The sequence below is a fragment of the Pteropus vampyrus genome, unplaced genomic scaffold (genome assembly GCF_000151845.1).
Source record: "Pteropus vampyrus isolate Shadow unplaced genomic scaffold, Pvam_2.0 Scaffold199, whole genome shotgun sequence".
NCBI classification, from domain to species: domain Eukaryota; kingdom Metazoa; phylum Chordata; class Mammalia; order Chiroptera; family Pteropodidae; genus Pteropus; species Pteropus vampyrus.
In genome coordinates this window covers 2,638,307-2,655,739 of record NW_011888980.1, presented here as the reverse complement: position 1 = coordinate 2,655,739, position 17,433 = coordinate 2,638,307, and the positions used below count along the sequence as shown (strand labels likewise).

Genomic DNA, 17,433 nt, shown 5'->3' with positions numbered 1-17,433 from the left:
TGAGTGAATAGGAGTAAGACCTTGGGGATGTGCATAAAAAATGAATAGTTATGTGGGCCTTGCTGGGAAATCTCCTGGATTCTGATGACATAAGTCTTAGGTCTTTAGTTAGAGGCACACAGGTCACAGGTCCCTGAAGCTATGTGTTTTTGTTTTGTTTTGTTTTTAATTTTTCCAGTCTGTTTTTTCCTCTGTTTAGATCGGGTAATGTCTATTGTTCTGTCTTCCATTTCGCTGATTCTTTCCTCAACTGAGTTTTAAAGTTTTCGATGTTGCATTTTTAAGTTCTAAAATTTCCATTCGTTGCTTCTTCATATCTTCTATTTCTTTGCTGAGACTATTTTTTCATTTGCTTCAAGTATGTTTTAATCGGTCATTGAAATATTTTTCTGGTGGTTGCTTTAAAATCTTTGTCAGATCATTTTAAATTCTCTATCATGTCAGTGTTTATATTTATTGGTTGTCTCTTTTTGTTCAATTTGAGATCTGCCTGGTTCTTGATGTGATGAGTGATTTTCGATTGAAACCTCTGGTCAGTGGTGAAAGCCCTGACCCTTCGCTGACATCTTCATGGGGGAGGGAGGGAACCACATTACTGTCAGGTGGGAGTGGAAGTGCTGGCTTCCCCACGTCCGTCCAATGACACCACTGTGTTGTTCTTCAGGTCCGAGGTCTCTAGCTGGTGTGCTGCCTTCTTTCCACCTTTGGGACTCTTCTTATGTTTGTTTTAAATATAAAGTCCAGAGTTTTTAGTTCTACTTAGTGAGAGGAACAGGAAAAAAAACATCTATTTCCTCCTCTTGGAAGTATAAATTCATTTCAGTTTTGACTCTGCCCAGAGTTCCCGCAAACTCCACAGATTAAGGAGCTCAGTCCAAGGAGCCTGCCCCCACTTCTGATGCCAGCCACAAGTTCTGGGTGTCCCCAAGCCACATGTACTTTTGCCTGGCTAGCTATAAATTCCAGGCTTCCCATAACACCCTCAGGTTCAGTAATTCTCTCAAACAACTCAAAGAACTCAGGACAGTTCTATACTTACAATTACAGTTTTATTGTAAAGATACCACTCAAGAATAGCTGAATGGCAGAGACTCATAACGTATGATCTGGGGTGGGAATGGGGGGAAGGCAGAAGCTTCTGTTGGAGTTGGGGTGCCGCCTTTCTGGTACATAGACATGTTTACCAACTGGGAAGTTGGCCAAGGCTCATGATCTAAAGTTTTTATCTGAGGTTTTATTATGTAGGCATTATTGATTAAGCCTTGGTCATGTGATCGAAAGCCATCTCCAGTCCCAGCTCCCTGCAGGATGGGTGTAGGGCTGAAAGTTCGAACCCTCTCATTATGTGGTTGGTTCCTTTGGCCACCAGCCCCATCCTCCAGCTCTGTAGGCTCCTCCCACTGAGTCAGCTCATTAGCATAAACTCAGGCGTGGTCCACCGGGCTCATTATAAATAACAGGAGACACTTCCATTACTCAGGAAGTTCCAAGGGTTGTAGGAGCTCCGTGCCAGTAGCTGGGGACAAAAATCAAAAACATTTTTTATCATACCACAGATTTTATTTAAAAAATTGCTTTTTCTAATCACTAAAGTTTACCTGTTTTAGAATAATGTGACTTCTTTTTCGTAAGTTTCAATCAACTACAGTTTCCTTGTAATATAATAGTCAAGAACACACATTGCCCTGCCCTATGTCCTCTTCAGATAAAGTGCCTGGTGCAGGAAAAAGACGAGTGTGTCTTTTACTGACGTGGATTCCACAGTCACAGCAGGGACACACTTGGTATATAGACACATCCATTGATATTTGTTCTTCCCTCCTTTCTCAAAGGAGCCAGTGCATCAATCAGATGAAAGAGGTGAAGGAGCAGTGTGAGGAGCGGATAGAAGAAGTCACCAAAAAGGGGAACGAAGCTGTAGCTTCCAGAGACTTGAGTGAGAAAAAAAACCAAGGCCAGCAGGTAACTCTGGGTTTTTTTGTTTTTTTTTTGCCAAGGATTTCCAGAAGGTATTCCTATCCCTTCTTCAGGCATTTGTTTCTTATCGGCTGTCTGATTTACTCTCCGCTGCTCTCCCTTGTGGGTTTGGTTCCCTGAGACACAACAGCCTGGTCCAGGGTGCTGGGACTCTAACCTGGAAGGCTAGACTCTGGCTTCAGTCCCTGTGCTTGAGACTTCACTAAGATCACTTCAGCTGAAGCACACAGCCAGTCTGGGAGAGAGTTGCTGTTGTTTTCTCATTTCGAAGGTGCTGAGGCCCTTGGAGATAGTTAAGTACTACGGTCAGGGTCATACCACCTGGTCAGTGATGGAGTGATCAGAGCCTGTGCTGTGAGGCTACCTTCTTCGTAAAACACAGCCCATGAAACTGCTGCTTGAAGCCTTCTGGGAGATCTTTAGTTTTGTCTTTAAATATAGCAGCTTTATCAAGATATAATTTCTATACTATACAGTTCACCCTGTGTAATATTTACAATTCACTGGTTTTTATTATATTCACAGAATTGTACAACCATCATCACAATCAATTTTAGAACATTTTTATTACGCCCAAAGCAACTCCATACCTATTTGCTCACTCCCCAACCCCCAGAGCCCTAGACAGTCATTAAACTATTTTCTATCTCTGTAGATTTGCCTTATCAAATCATACAATATGTGGCCTTTTGTTGTCTGGCTTCTTTCACTTAGCATAATGCTTTTCAGGGTTTATCCATGTTGCATGTATGAAGACTTTATTCCTTTTTATGGCTGTATAATATTCCATTGCATGGCTGTTCCACATTTTGTTTATTCATTTGTTACTTGACAGATATTTATGAATAATGAATAATAGGCAATTATGAATAATGCTGTGAACATTCATATGCACACTTTTGTGTGGACCTAAGTTTTCATTTCTTGTAGGTGTGTACCTAGGAGTGGAATTGCTGGGTCATATGGTAACTCTATACTTAATGTATTGAGAAACTGCCAAACTGTTTTCAAAAAGTGATCATACTCTTCTACATTCTCAACAGCGGTTTATGAGGGTTCCAATTTCTCCACATCCTTGCTAACTCTTATTATCTTTTTCATTATAGCCATCCTAATGGGTGTTAGGTGTCTCATTGTGCTTTGGATTTGCATTTCCCTAATAACTAATGATGTTGAACATCCTTTCGTGTGCTTTATTGGCCATTTGTATATTTTCTTTGGAGAAATGTCTATTTGGCTCCTTTGTCCATTTTTAAATTATTTTATTATTGAGTTGTAAATTCTTTATATAGTCATATATATATAAAGATATTAGATGATTAACAAATATTTTTTCCCATTTTTTTTTCTTTCATTGTATTCATTAAAGAACAAGTTTTAAATTTTGATCAAGTCCATTTTATCAGTTTTCTCTTTTGTCACTTGTTCTTTTGGTGTTTTATTTGAAAAGGCTTTACCTAACCCAAGGTCATGAATATTTACTGTATTTTCTTCTAAGAGTTTTAAAGTTCTTAGCTCTTACATTTAGTACTATGATCAATTTTGAGTTAATTCTGTTTTTGTATATGGTGTGGGGGTAGATGTCCAACTATTCTTTTGCATATGGATATTTAGTCTCTATCATTTATTAAAAACAAACAAACAAACCCAAAACTATTCTTTTCTTCAATGAATTGTCTTGACATCCTTATCAAAAATCATTTTAAGCGTGATGTTTCATTTCTGGGCTCTCAATTCTGTTCCATTGGTCTGTTTGTATGTTATACCACATAGTCTTGATGACTGTAGCTCTGTAGTAAGCTTTGAAATCAGAAAATGTGAGTGCTCCAACTTTGTTCTTTTTCAAGATTATTTTGGCTATTCTGAGCCGGTTGACTTTCCGTATGAATTTTAGGATCCACTTGTCAATTTCTTCAAATCCAGGTGAATTTCGACAGATTACAATTGAATCTGTAGATTAGTTTGGGAGTATTGCCATCTTAACATTAAGTCTTCTGTTCTAATATGGGATGTTTTTCCCTTAAAGTCCTTTATTCTCTTTCCACAGTGTTTTGTAGTTTTCAGAAGCCTTGCACTTCTTTTGTTCAGTTTATTTGTATTTCTTATGCTATTATAAATGGAATTGGTTTATTTTCAAGTGGTTTATTGCTAGGTGTACAGAAATACAATTCATTTTTTATATTTATCCTATATCTTGTAACCTTGCTGAACTTATTAGGTCCAATAATATTTTTTGTGATCCTTTTGTATCTCCTATATACTATATTATGTCATCTAAAAATAGATATGGTTTTACATTTTCCTTTCCAATTTGTATGCCTTTTATTTCTTTTTCTTATTACCCTGTCTAGAACCTCCAGTACAGTGTTAAATAGAAACGGAAAGAGCAGACATCGTTGTTTTTGAGCATAGGACAAAAGTATTAAGTCTTTCACCATTAAGTTTATTGTTAGCTGTAGGTTTTTCATAGATGGACTTTATCAAGTTGAGGAAGTCCATTCTATTCTTAATTTGTTGAGTGCTTTTATCAAGAAGAGGGGTTGGATTTTGTCAAATTCTTTCTGTGCATCTATTGACATGATCATGTGTTTTTTTTGTCCTTCATTCTATTGATATATTACATTAATCAATTTTTGGATGTTTAACCTTGCATTTCTTGAACAAATCTCAGTTAGTCATGGTGTATAAAATCTCTCTGATTTGATTTGCTAGTATTTTGTTGAGGATTTTGGTGTCTATATTTATGATATTGACCTATAGTTTTATTTTCTTGTAATGTCTGTGCTTGTGGTATAAGGGTAATATTAGGCTCATAGAATGAGTTAGGGAGTATTCCTTCATCTTCTTTTTTTTTTTTTGCAGGAGTCTGTGAAGATTTGGTATTGATTCAACTTTAAATGTTTGGTAGAATTCACTAGTGACGCTTTGCGGGTCCAGGCTTTTTGGAGGAGAAAATTTTAAATTACTGAGTCAATATTTATAAAGTCTACTCAAATTTTTCTGCTTCTTCTTGAGTCAGTTTTGGTAGTTTGTGTCTTTCTAGGAACTTGTCTATTTCATCGAAGTTAAACCTGTTGGCAAACAGTTGTTCGTAGTATTCCCTTCTGTATAATACTACTTTTTTATTTGTATGAGGTTGGTAGTGCTGTCCCCTTTCATTTTCGATTTTAGTAATTTGAGTCTATACTTTTTTCTCAGTTAATCTGGCTAAGGGATTGTCTATTTTGTTCATCTTTTCAAAGAAGTAACTTAGTTTCATTGGTTTTTCTCTATTCTTTTTTTTTTATTCTTTATGCCATTAATTCCTTCTCTAATCTTTATGATGTCCTTGATTTTGGTTCAGTTTGCTCTTCTTTTTCTAATATCTTTAGGTGGAAGATCATGTTATTGATTTGAGATCTTTGTGTTTTTGAATATAGGTCTGTAAATTTCCCTCTAAGCATCCTTTAGCTGCCTCCTATAAGTTTGGTTTGTTGTGTTTCTTTGTTTTAATTTTTCTCAGGGTACTTTCTAATTTGCCTTCTGATTTCATTGACCCATTGGTTATTTTGAAAGTATGTTGCCTAATTTCATTCTCAAATTTCATTCTGCTACTGATTAATAATGTCATTCTACTGTGACTGGAAAACATATTTTGTATGATTTCAGTCATTTTAAATTTGTTGAGACTTGTTTTGTGGCCTAGCATCTGTTTGTCCTGGAGAATATTCAGTGTCCACTTAGAAGAATGTCTATTTTGCTCTTGTTCAGTAGAGCGAATCAATGTCTGTTCAGTTTAGTTGATTTGTAGTGTTGTTCAGATTTTCTTTTTCCTTGTTGTTCTTTTGCTTGCTTGTTAATCCATTACTGAAAGTATTTTCTGGGAGATCTTGACTCAACCTCAGATCTTCTGATTTATGTCAGGTGATAAGGCACAACTAGGGCAGATTGCGGCATTTCTCAGGGTTTCAATGTTCTCATTTGTCAGAAGGCTGTGGTGGTCCATTGCATTGCTCGGGGTTGTTGTAAGGTTTCTGATCATGGAGCCCCTGGCCTGGCCATCCTGTGCTCCTGTTTCAGCTCCAGGCTCCCAGTGAACCTCAGTTGAAGTCACAGGAAGCAGCATTGTCCCAGTCAGAGGAGCCACAAGCAAAAGCAAACATACCCAGTAATGGCGAGCCTCAGACACCAGTCCCCAGTTCTGAGACCGTTTTGGATTTGAAAAGACCGGTTGAGAAAGGTAAGTGCAGCTTGATAATTACACATTTAAACCCTCTTCAGAGCCCCATTCAAATAAAAAACAGTGGCAGTTCATGCCCTCTACTCCGTACAAATACTTGGAGGGCAGAGTGTGCTGCTGGAGGCAGTTGGTGAGCCTGGTAATGAGGCTACAGGTGGCAGGTGAGTGTCTCTCTGGGCATCTGGAACTGGGGCCACAGGGCTTTTTCTGTCTTACTGGTCTCATCCCTGTAAACTAAGTGCCTTGTTCTTTGGTAGCTGTGTAAAGAAAGGTCCAGGCTGTGCCTTTATTCAGGGCATTGGTGGGACTGTGGGATTTAGGGGAGGTGCCCGAGTCCTGGGCGCTGTCAGTGGCTCCCAAGTACTTGCCTCAAACAGATATGATGATCAGATAACCTCAGCAATATACCCTTTTCTCCTTGTATGTTGTCTCTGTAATTACGATAACTCTGTCCAGATTTTTTTTCTAACTACTTTTCTCCTCCTTGTGGTTCTGAAGATGAACTGCAGGCATAGAGAAGACTAGAGTCTTCTGCTGATGTCACAAAATAAATTACCCCGCTGTCCCACCCGTGCACAGTCCTTGAGAAGGCTCTGAGAGTTGAGCGGTATTAGGATTTTTGTTTTTGTTTTAATGAAATTAAATGCTGATGGGGTCACAGCTAACTCTGTTCTATGCACAGAAGAAACCAGTGACATTCAGGTCCTCAGTGAGGGAGAGCTTCAGAGGGACAGCCTGGGGCTGCCACCAGCGCCAGACCAAGAACAGGCTGTGGAAGAAGATAGACATGCAGGTGGAAAAGGCATGGGAGATGCTGGAGGCCTTGGCCTGACCCCACAGGTGCCAGCTGCCCTCGTGGTGAGCCATGGAAATCAGAATGCGGAGGACCTTGAGCAAGGCCAGCTTGTCATCCGTGATGGGCAGGAGGAGGAACAGGATGCTGACAAACAAGGTGAGCGAGAGGCTCTGGGGGCTGCCTTCCCCTAGTCTCCCTCCTGATGTGGGACGGGTTCGCCCTGAAGTTTACCAAACAGCAGTTCACAATCTGGTGGTTCATTTTGTTTGTTCCTTCATTCAATATCCATTATCAAGTAGGAGGCAGGAGAGAAGAGCAGTGCACTCACCAGCACCTGGGGGTTTCAGAAATAATATTCACAGGGTCGAGCGGGCTTTTCAGGTGGCAGACCTTGATGGGTGCTTAGATCGGGTAAAGGTGGGCCTCCTGGCAGGCAGACAATGTGCCTTGTCTTTGTCTCTCCACTTCCTCACAGTGTCACCAGTCAGTGCCTGGTGACTGGAGGAAGGAAGGATTGGACAGATGGAGGTTTGTGCATATTTGAGTGTTGCAGAAAAGGGACATGTGAATCCCACCTTCCTGGTTTGGTTGACATTTTTCTTTTTTAAAGGAAAATATGGGAAACTGAGATCAACAGAATATTATGGGATGTATTCTGGTTTCTTAAAGATGTGAAAAGTTTCAATCCTAGCTGAGCCAGGAGCACTTATGGGGACACCTGTGTTCTGGGATGACCAGTAACAGAAATCGGGGACTGTGCTTATTTGCAGAAGTTATCCTGATTCCATTTAAATATAATTTTCATTCAAGTTTCTTCTTCTGAAGAATGTGTTCTCACAAGTTCTCAGTTCAACAATTAAAGAAAAAAAAAAAAAAAAAGGGAATCTCAGTGGCTGATCCAGTGGTACTCAGGTTTCAGACCACTTAGCGGGTCACAAAGTGTAAAAGCTCCTGAGGGGCCTGTAGCCCTGCAGGGCGTGAGGGATACACCTCGTTCTAGGTGTGGCTGTAATGATTTACTCTGCAGAATAAAATACAGGGCACACAAGCCTGTGCTTCATTTCCAGTTCGGGCAGTGTGTGCAGAGAAATATCACTGGATCTGACTTTTCCAGGCATGCTTTAAAAAAGATTTTGTTTACTTATGTGGAGACATATATAAAATGTTTACATTAAACCTTGTGAATATGTCTGTCGAATGCATTTTGTCCTGATCTTTTCTGGTTTGTTCTCTTCAGGGATGATCATAGTGATGAATGATCTAATTCTGTATGTATGATGGAAAATTTTACCCTTTGGCTCACAATAGCCACTTCATGACCTTTTGGAGCAATGAGACATCCTCAAGAGATGCTGTCGTTAACTAGAAACCTGTTGTTTCCAAAAGCAGTGGTGTTTGCTTTTAACCTTGACTGTCTCTCTTAAAAATTGGGAGTTTGGTTTAGCTAGCTAGCTAGTTACATAATTTTATATAGATTTAGAGTTGAAGTGGATGGACACAGAGAACTCCTATTTGGTATGTGTACTGGAAGCAAGCACACAATACCTGTCATTTCCTAAAATGCAGCAAAAAGATCTGACTGTGAAACCAGGATTGAAATAATCCTGGTACCTGGGCTCCGGTGTTCCTGTGGCATCAAGAGAGAAATGATGTAGCTTATGTTTGATGTGTCTATACTAATTTTACAGAGAGAAACCAGAAACTGGGAGGAGACGATGAGTACAACATGGATGAAAATGAGGCAGAATCTGAGACAGACAAGCAGGCAGCCCTTGCAGGGAATGACAGAAATGTAAATGGTAATAACTGGCGGGGTCACCTCATTCTAGGTGCAGTTGTAATGATCTACTTTGTGTCCCTTCATTTTTAGAGTGACCGTACAGTGAATCCCAGCAGAAACATTATAAATGGTCTGTCATTTGAAGGACATTTTCTTTTCTTCAGAAGCCTTTGAGCACAGGGTCAGTGGAGGGAGGTACAGGGTTTAAGTGCCCAAGATGAAGTCTGGGTGTTCAGTGGGGCTCAAGCCCTCAGGAATCAGTTGGTGCATTTGTCTTCGGTGACATTTAGGGATTTCCTTAAATCCCTAAATGTCAGTTCACCACTTGATCATTTTACAGCAGGGGTTCCCAGTGCGTGGGTTGTGGAGCAGTACTGGTCCATGGCCTCTTAGGAACCAGGCCACACAGCAAGAGGTGAGTGGCGGGCGAGCCAGCAAAGCTTCATCTGCATTTGCAGCCACTCCCCAGCGCTAGCATCACCGGCTCAGCTCCACCTCAGATCATCAGGCATGAGATTCTCATAGGAGCACCAGTCCCTGGTGCCAGAAAGGTTGGGGACTGCTGCTCTACAGCACTTATGAAAAAGCACTACTATAAGGCAGCTTTTTATAGTAGCATTTTGTATTGTTATTTTGAATTTTGCAGAGTCCAGGCCAATGAGTGTATCAGATTCTGGCTTTGTGTTTCCTTGTGATTAGATTCAGGTTGGACATTTTTGTAGCTGTGGTTGTGTTGTTCTTGCTGCACAGCAGGAGGCACATAATGTCTGGCATATTTTGTGATGTGAGCAGCAGTTGATGCTAAGTGCCTTTATTAATTCAGTGGTGATATTCTAATCCAGCCTTTTCTATTTCATTTGTTAATCGGAGTATTTTTATAGACAAGTCAGTGATTTTCTTTTAGTGTAGGCAGGATAAATGCTTAATTATTTACTTCTCACAATAATGAATTATTTGTCATCTTCCGAAGGTGACGATTTAAAAAATATAACTATAAACCTAGATTTAAACATTTGATGGGTTTCGCTCAGTTGTATTTATCCTTTTTGAAGTTCACGTTGTCCCATCTTTGGCCAGTGGGGCCTCCCCCGCCCCCTTCCTCTTTTATCTGAACCTTCAGATTCCTTTGTCTCTTGTCCCTGTCCTGCTTGGCTGCTGCTTCACTCTACACTCAGCGCTCTGAGTCTCTCCATGGGCCGTTCCTGGGAAGGAGCTCTCGAAAGGAGCCCTGGCGAATCAGTTTTAGAAGTCTTAGAAGTCCATGGGGCTCAGCCTCCACCTGCCCCCTGGTCCTCACCATGGTCACCTTGGGGGGCACCTGCTATGGTTGCAGCAGAAACTCCCTCACTTCCAGCAGTTCACCCACTGCTGGAACTCTCTGGTACTCTCTGGTGCAAATCTCTTGGCTGTGTGGGGTTCTCCATCAGATGCTCTTGTATAGGGACTGCAGGATTCTTTGTCATCTAGTCTTGTAAATGTCTATGGTTTTTGAGTTTTTTAATTCAGTTGCTTTATGTAGGGACTCTGAGAGGTTCAAAAACTATGCTACTGTTGCCACCATCTTTCCAGAATCCTCTTCTACTTTTATATTTTATTTTGCTCTCTTGATTCATTTCAGATGTATTCAGGTATATGGAACTAGCTATAGGTACAGTTTTCTTAAGGGCTGTCCAGTTGGCTCAACACCATTCAAAGCCAGTAATTTCATGCTACCTTCATCAAATAGTAAATTTCCACATGTACTTGGGTCTAATTTAGGGGTTGTTCCTGTTCCATTGGTTTCTCTGTTTATTCACACTGTACCACACTGTCTAGCAGCCTTTTTTATTTTAAATATCTGGCAAGGCCAGTCCCTCTGGAAGAAAATCTCAGCCAATATCTTTGAATAATGCTTCTTCCCTTTTTGATTCCTTCTTGAACTCAGAAGTGTTAGATCTCATTCTATTCATATTTCTTATCCTTTTTCATATTTTTCATTTTTGCCTCTCATCTACATTCGAAATAATTTCCTCAGAAATATCTTCCAGTTCAAAGTTTTCTCTCACCTCTGCCTTACCTATTCTTTAATTCACACTTTGTTTTTAATCTTAATTATTTTTGTATTTCTAGACTTTCTGCTTGGCCATTCTTTGGGCCATTATTCCTTGCTCATGCTTAGACATCTTTTATTTCTTAAAATATATCACACGGAGTTGTTTTATATTCCACTTCTTCCAGTTGTTTCCTTGTGTTTTGTGCTTTTCAACTGTGAACTGTTTTCTGGGAACTTAATCTGTGGGAAGTCTTTGGGGACTGAGTTACAGGTGTATTCCACTGAAATAGGTAGTTTGCTTCTACCAGTCTCAAGGCAGGCACCACAAACTCACAGCATCTTTAATAAATTCTCTTCTTTAGGTTTTTTTTGGATCACACAGGAAATGAGTTAAGATTATATACCTGGCATGGTCATCTCATGTGGGTAAGAATCCCCTCCATTCACAAACTAGGTTTTCTTGCTTATTTTTATTACAAGTTAGTTTCTCATTACCTTTAAACCAAGGATGTGAGCCTTTGGGGTTTCAGCTTTGTATAGGGGTCCCCTTCATGACTCCTCACCTCGAGTGAAGCCCTAGTCTTTTGGTTTTTGTATTCCTGTACCTTTTGAAACCTAGTGTCTTCAGGCTTCAGGAGAAGTCCTCAGGGGAGAAGCTCGCTTTGATACTTCATTACGTGTAGGAGTTCTTACTTCCACTTCATTTTTGGCCTCACAGAGTCCTTTTATTACCATTATAGGCAATGCATTTTTCTTAACTTTTTTCTTAAAATTTTTTTAACTTTCCATTTAAAAATAATTTAGATTTTTAGAAAATAATAAAAGGAATTTCCATTGTATCCTTCATCCAGGTTCCCCAAATGTGAACATCTTATGTGACCACAGTACAATGATCAAAATGAAGAAATTAATATTGATACAATGCTATTGTCTGACCAATAGACATTATTCAAATTTAGTGAATTGTCCAACAAATACCTTTTCTGGTCCGGGATCATTATTACATTAATTGTTATGCCTTTTAGTGTCCTTTAGTGGAGCCATTTGTCATTATCATTTATGACATTGATATTTTTAAGTGTTCTGGCCAGTTATTTGGTAGAAAGTGTTTGATTCAAAAGTACATTCTTAAAACATCATATTTTATCCCCATGTCAGCTATTACATTTGGCAGAGCTGTTTGAGGGTTTTAGAAATGGGAGTCCTGACATGATTTTTGACATATTTCCAGGCTATTTAGGTAATATTTTTTAAAATGTAGATTCACACATTAGTGTCAGAATTTTAAGCAAATACAAGGTCTCCATTTTTTTGTTCATCGACTCCACTTATTTGTGTTGTCATATCTCAATTCTTGAATAGCATGTTTTCAGATGTGGTTAGAGTATTACATCTCTTTACCTTTCCTTTAATTCAGCGTCCCCACCCTTTTCGGCATCAGGGACCGGTGCTTCTATGAGAATCTAACACCTGATGATCTGAGGTGGAGCTGAGGCGGTGATGCTAGCATTGGGGAGCGGCTGCAAATACTGATGAAGCTTTGCTCGCTTGCCTCCTGCTGTGTAGCCCGGTTCCTAACAGGCCATGGACCAGTACCAGTCTGCGGCCCAGGGTTTGGGGACCCCTGTTTTAAATGAGGCCAGTGTCCTATTAATTGTTCAGCTTTGCAGTGAAGGTGTGTGATCTTTCATCCCTTACACCCAAGTGTCTTTCTAAGGATTGATATTGTGCAAGGCTTTTAAAAAAGTGAGGAAGTAGGCAAAGTAGGATAAATGCTGTCAGCTCTTATAAGAAATAGTTTTAAGATGAAATGTCAACATAATTTTAAGATTATGTCATTGAAGTAAACAGTTTAAGACCCTGCTTGCTCCAGGGACATTAGAAGAAAAAAGGCATTAACTCCAACTTTTTTAGAGAACTTTTAAAAGATAGTAGTACTTTATGACAGTAATTTAATTAATAAAATCATTAACCATTTAATGTAGTTGTAAATCAGATATTGATTTTAGGTCTTATTTGTTACGTGTCTTTTTATGTCATCTGTGTGTCCGAGGACAGAGTAAGAATGGTGGAAGCCACAATCAATTTAAGCTCTATCAAGGAAGCACTTAGCAAGAGCTGACCAAAGCTGCAAGTGGCTCTCAGGAGGCAGTGTGCTCCCTGATGGAAGTGCAGTAAACAGGGATTCACACAGCATGCAGGGCTGTGATAGTATCAAAAATTTTCTCAGAGTGCATTTTATATTATCCATTTTATAGAACATGGGGCATTATTTCACTGTTTCAAACAGTTATGGAGTTTTCAGATGTTTTAGCTTTGTTTCATGGCACCCTGTTGGCCATACACATGGTCTCTTGGTATCCTGTCCTTGGTTAGGAATGCAATTCTCCATTATAATGTCGCGATGGGAGATAAAATCCTCTTTATGAGAGTTTCTAGACAATGTCAAGTGGGACCTGCCTGGGCTGACTTCTTAAAATGTTCGATACAAGAATATTATGGGTTTTTTTTTCCCCCCTTTTTAGATCTTAATGTGGAAAATCAGAAAAGAGACATGATAAACTTACTTGATCAACGTGAAAAGAGGAATCACACACTCTGAATCAAACTGGAATCACATACTTCGTGTCAGGATTCAACAGATCACTACAAAATATTCACGAGGAGTAGAATACTGTGAAATGTACTAAGTAAAAAATATATATCTAAAGATGATTATTGTGGAATTTTAGTATGTACTCTACGTAGGAAAATGAGATTGTCTTTTAGATGGTTTTTTGGGGGTACTTTTGAAGCGTCTGTATTAAAGATGTTAAAATTTGTTGGTTAATAGGTATTTCATGAAAAGATCAACAGCAAAAGTAGAACACAAGTTCTCCTTCAAGCATAGTGACAGTGGCACTTATTCTACAGTCTGACTTTGTTTAAAACAAAAGCCTGTAGGAAGAATCCACCTTCTGACATGAAGGAGACCCGCCGCACTTAAGAGAACTCCTTTTTCTCATTTCCTTCTGGAGTCATTCTCTTCTCCACATGCTGTGGCGGGTGATGGTAGCAACCATTATTTCTGTTCTCCCTCGTCAGCACTGAAGGATTACTGCCCTCATGCGCTCTCTTCCAGTTATGACACTCAAATGGCCTACAGCACCGACTGTTAGCACAAACACCACTAGTAAGTTTTAAGTGAGTCTAAATACAAAGGTGTTTTGTGGGAGAATTTTCAAGGAGACTACTTGTATAATAATAGCCCTTGTCATTAATGTTAAGTGACTTGTAATTTGAACACTTGCGACCTGTACTTACGTTGCTAATATGTGTGGGAAATGCAAAATCTTCTGTAATAAGCCCATGTTTCCAAGAAAAGCCACAAGTGGATTCGGCTTGATACAAGGCCAGAGCAGAGGTGACCCCCAGGTGCCTGCAGCAGAGCAGTGAGGGCAGCACAGCACTGTGGGGCAGGTCTCTTGTGGAGAAACTGCCTACTTCATTAGAGGAAAAGAAGAGAAAATTGATGTTGAAGGATGTTACAAGTTGGAAAAGTTCAGAAAGGCGTGAAAAATGGCAACTGTTTTGTCACAGTGGTATGTCGCTTGTGATAAATGACTATCAAAACTGATTTCACTTGTGGTAAATGACTATCAAAACTGATTTAAAAATGAAAAGTTAAATTGGAAAATGATTAATCATAATTTACATTGGTAAGCGATGTTAGGTTTGATTTGAGTTGGTTGTTACTGTTTCAGGTAAGTAGGCTTGTCATTTGCAAATGACAGGCAGTCACACTAATGACTTTCAGCGAGGCTCTCTAAAGGGTAAGTGGGTGGTGATGCTTATGAAAACATATTTTGAGTTACAGAATTTGAGATGCAGGCTCCTCAGGTCATCTGGTAGAACTCTCGTTTCAGAGAGAAAACTGGGGCCCAGAGAAGTTAGGGAGCTGAAGCCTGGCCTCACACCCACTGTGGAGTTGCTGTATATCCCTGGCAGTCACTGGAGGCAGGACCTGGTTTGCATTCAGGTTAAGATCACCAACTTGATTGTTACTCATGTATGTTTATCTTTTTACCTAATCACTAAGATTAAACTTTTCACTCAGAAGAGAGCATAAAATTAAAGCATAAGATTTATCTAATTCCTTGTCCAACCTCTCTCAGTCTTAGGGTTGATATTTTCCCTTGCTTTCTCAGATAATAAATAAAGCCTCGGTTCATCTCATGTTTAATCAGTGTGCAGAGAGTTGCTGAGAAATGAAATACTCTTTGTTTAGCTTTTAAAACTGTGCCTTCAGTTTTCCCTTTATCCCCCATTTGCTCGCTAAAGAAACAGCTTTTAGATCGTGGAGATGGGATATCAATATAATTTAAAACCATGATGATTTCATCTTCATTTGCAGAGGCATCAAAAGGCCATTTGTTCAGGAGGTGTATACTTTGAGCTATTTCTCCAGGCAGTCATGCTTTATTACCACTGGCTCCTTTGGAATCACAGGCACCTATTCTGAGGCAACAATTCAGAGGTATCGTGGCTGTTTAAAAAAACAACCTGTGTAATAAGCATCAAGTAGATATCAAACCCCTGACCTTTATCTTTTGGTGTCCAAAATTAAATCAGCAGTTATTTCAGTTTTTAAGAGATGTAAACTCTAATTCACTTTCTCAAGTGTACAGAGGAGTGATGAATCATTTGATCTTTTCTCCTGAAGATAAGACTAGGTGGAGGTTCCCTAAGCAATGTTGGATTAGATTTCCTGAGTAACTATGGCACATAATGCATGTGTGATGAAACTTGAGAAATAAACTATTATCTGTTTAGTATGCTGTCATTAAATGACTAGATTGATAACTAGCATGATTGTTTTAATTGGTAATAGCTGGTTATCCATTTATGATGGTGGAAGAGAATTGTGAATTTACGTCAAGGTCCAGGGGACCAGTCTACTCACATTGTTTTAGCCTAAAAGATTCTTAATTATAAATAATTATAGTTTGCGGGACACTGAACAACTTCTAACAGTTGCCTGAAATGAATTTTAGGAAAAATATATTTAAAATAGGTTCCATTAACTGTGGATTAATTTTTTTCATATGGTTAGACTTTGAAAATGTTCATTAGTGTCAGAAAGATGGCAAAATAGTTTGTGTGTGTAAATGTTTGTGTGCTATCAGCTCAGGGCAACACTTTCTTAAAATGTACTAAGCCACTGTCCCTTAAAAACTGTTTTGTAAAATTGTGATAATGTATACACTGAATGGTTACTTAAAGTATCTTCCCATGTACTTAAAACTAAGAGGCTTTTATCCTTGGTAGTGTGCAGCATTGGGAAAATCAAATGACTTTAAATAGTCTCATCTTTAAACTATACATGTAAACTTAAGATAATGAGTTTTACAAACCAAGGCCCTAACTAGTTGAGACAAATGTTTATCTTTACTCTTTAGAATAAAATTATACCTTGTCCTGAGTTGAGTGACATAGACCATACCTTGCTTATACAACTTTATACTCCTACAGAGATTCTAGTACTGTGATGGGTGCTTAGTGAATACTTGACTGTTAAGTCCAAATAAATGATTGTGATTGATTAGAGATGTGGTCCTAGATAACCTCATTTTCCATATAACTGAAGCTTGCCCTTTAGAACCTTTATAAACAAATTTAGATGAACAAATGCCTTTTGAATGAAGGGTAAATACACGGGAATTAGGATGAAACCCACTTAGCCTTAAGAGGTAAGCCAGAGTCTTTGTGAAGGTGTTCCTGATGTTAGCTTGCTTTTCACTAATTTGCTTCTCTCAAGGCTGTAGTGAAATGACAGAAATGGAACCTCCAGGGTGATGTACCATGTATGCCTTTATCCAGAACTCATATGCTCATATATAAGGGTTCACCGAAATGTTTAACTCTCCCAAAAAGCTGCTGCATGACAATGTTTAACATTTGAGTATCATTTTAAAGCGTAGTTCCGTGACCTTAACCCGTGGCCTACAATTGCCAGTTCTTTTCCCATAAAGGACAATCTTGCTCTGGGTTTTTGAGATTGGCTCAAATTATTCTGGAAGTCAATGGTGACATGTCTGTGATTAACACAAAGCACCCCACTTTGCTTTAAGCTTGGCTTAATGTATGAATTGTAAACAGAAGGTTCCCAGTACTGCATCTGTTTCTTTGCAATAGTTTAAAATTCAGAGTTGTTGTACAATAACTTTACATGATCTTCCAAAAGTGGATACATTCTTTTTAAATGGAAGGAATGAAAAGCAATATTAACATAGGACTACAGAAAAAAATCTTACAATGTAAATGAATGCATACGTGGACTGGTTCAAAATTTCAGGTCATTATATCTCTTCAAAAGCAAATTTTGAAAACACCTTTGGCAGCTGTAGAACAACAAAAATATTCAGTCATCCAGTTTTATTTAATGGTTCCTTATTGCAAAAGCAACAGTTCTGGTTCCCTACTTTTATTTGGAAGTATTTGATATACCAACTTGTACTTAGACTGATTTGCAATTTTCAGACAAATCAACCCATTTCATCAGCTTTGGCAAACTGTTTAGGGAGCGGCAAGGCCACCTTCAATACTTTCTGTACTTCCAGCCTTCCTGTGTTGTCACCTTCAAGTGTTTC

At 39.0% G+C, this 17,433-nt stretch overlaps 1 protein-coding gene across 1 annotated transcript in view; it reads left to right on the top strand.

Annotated features, from left to right (window-relative positions):
* GOLM1 (golgi membrane protein 1) overlaps positions 1–16,390 on the top strand; it is a 52,432-nt gene extending 36,042 nt beyond the window's left edge. Inside the window, exons 6-10 of the mRNA XM_011372070.1 lie at positions 1,833–1,962; positions 6,037–6,196; positions 6,879–7,148; positions 8,681–8,791; positions 13,330–16,390. Coding sequence (XP_011370372.1) covers positions 1,833–1,962; positions 6,037–6,196; positions 6,879–7,148; positions 8,681–8,791; positions 13,330–13,406 — 748 coding nt within the window. The 3' untranslated portion in view covers positions 13,407–16,390. The remainder of the gene's footprint in view (positions 1–1,832; positions 1,963–6,036; positions 6,197–6,878; positions 7,149–8,680; positions 8,792–13,329) is intronic.
* Positions 16,391–17,433: the final 1,043 nt, after the last annotated feature.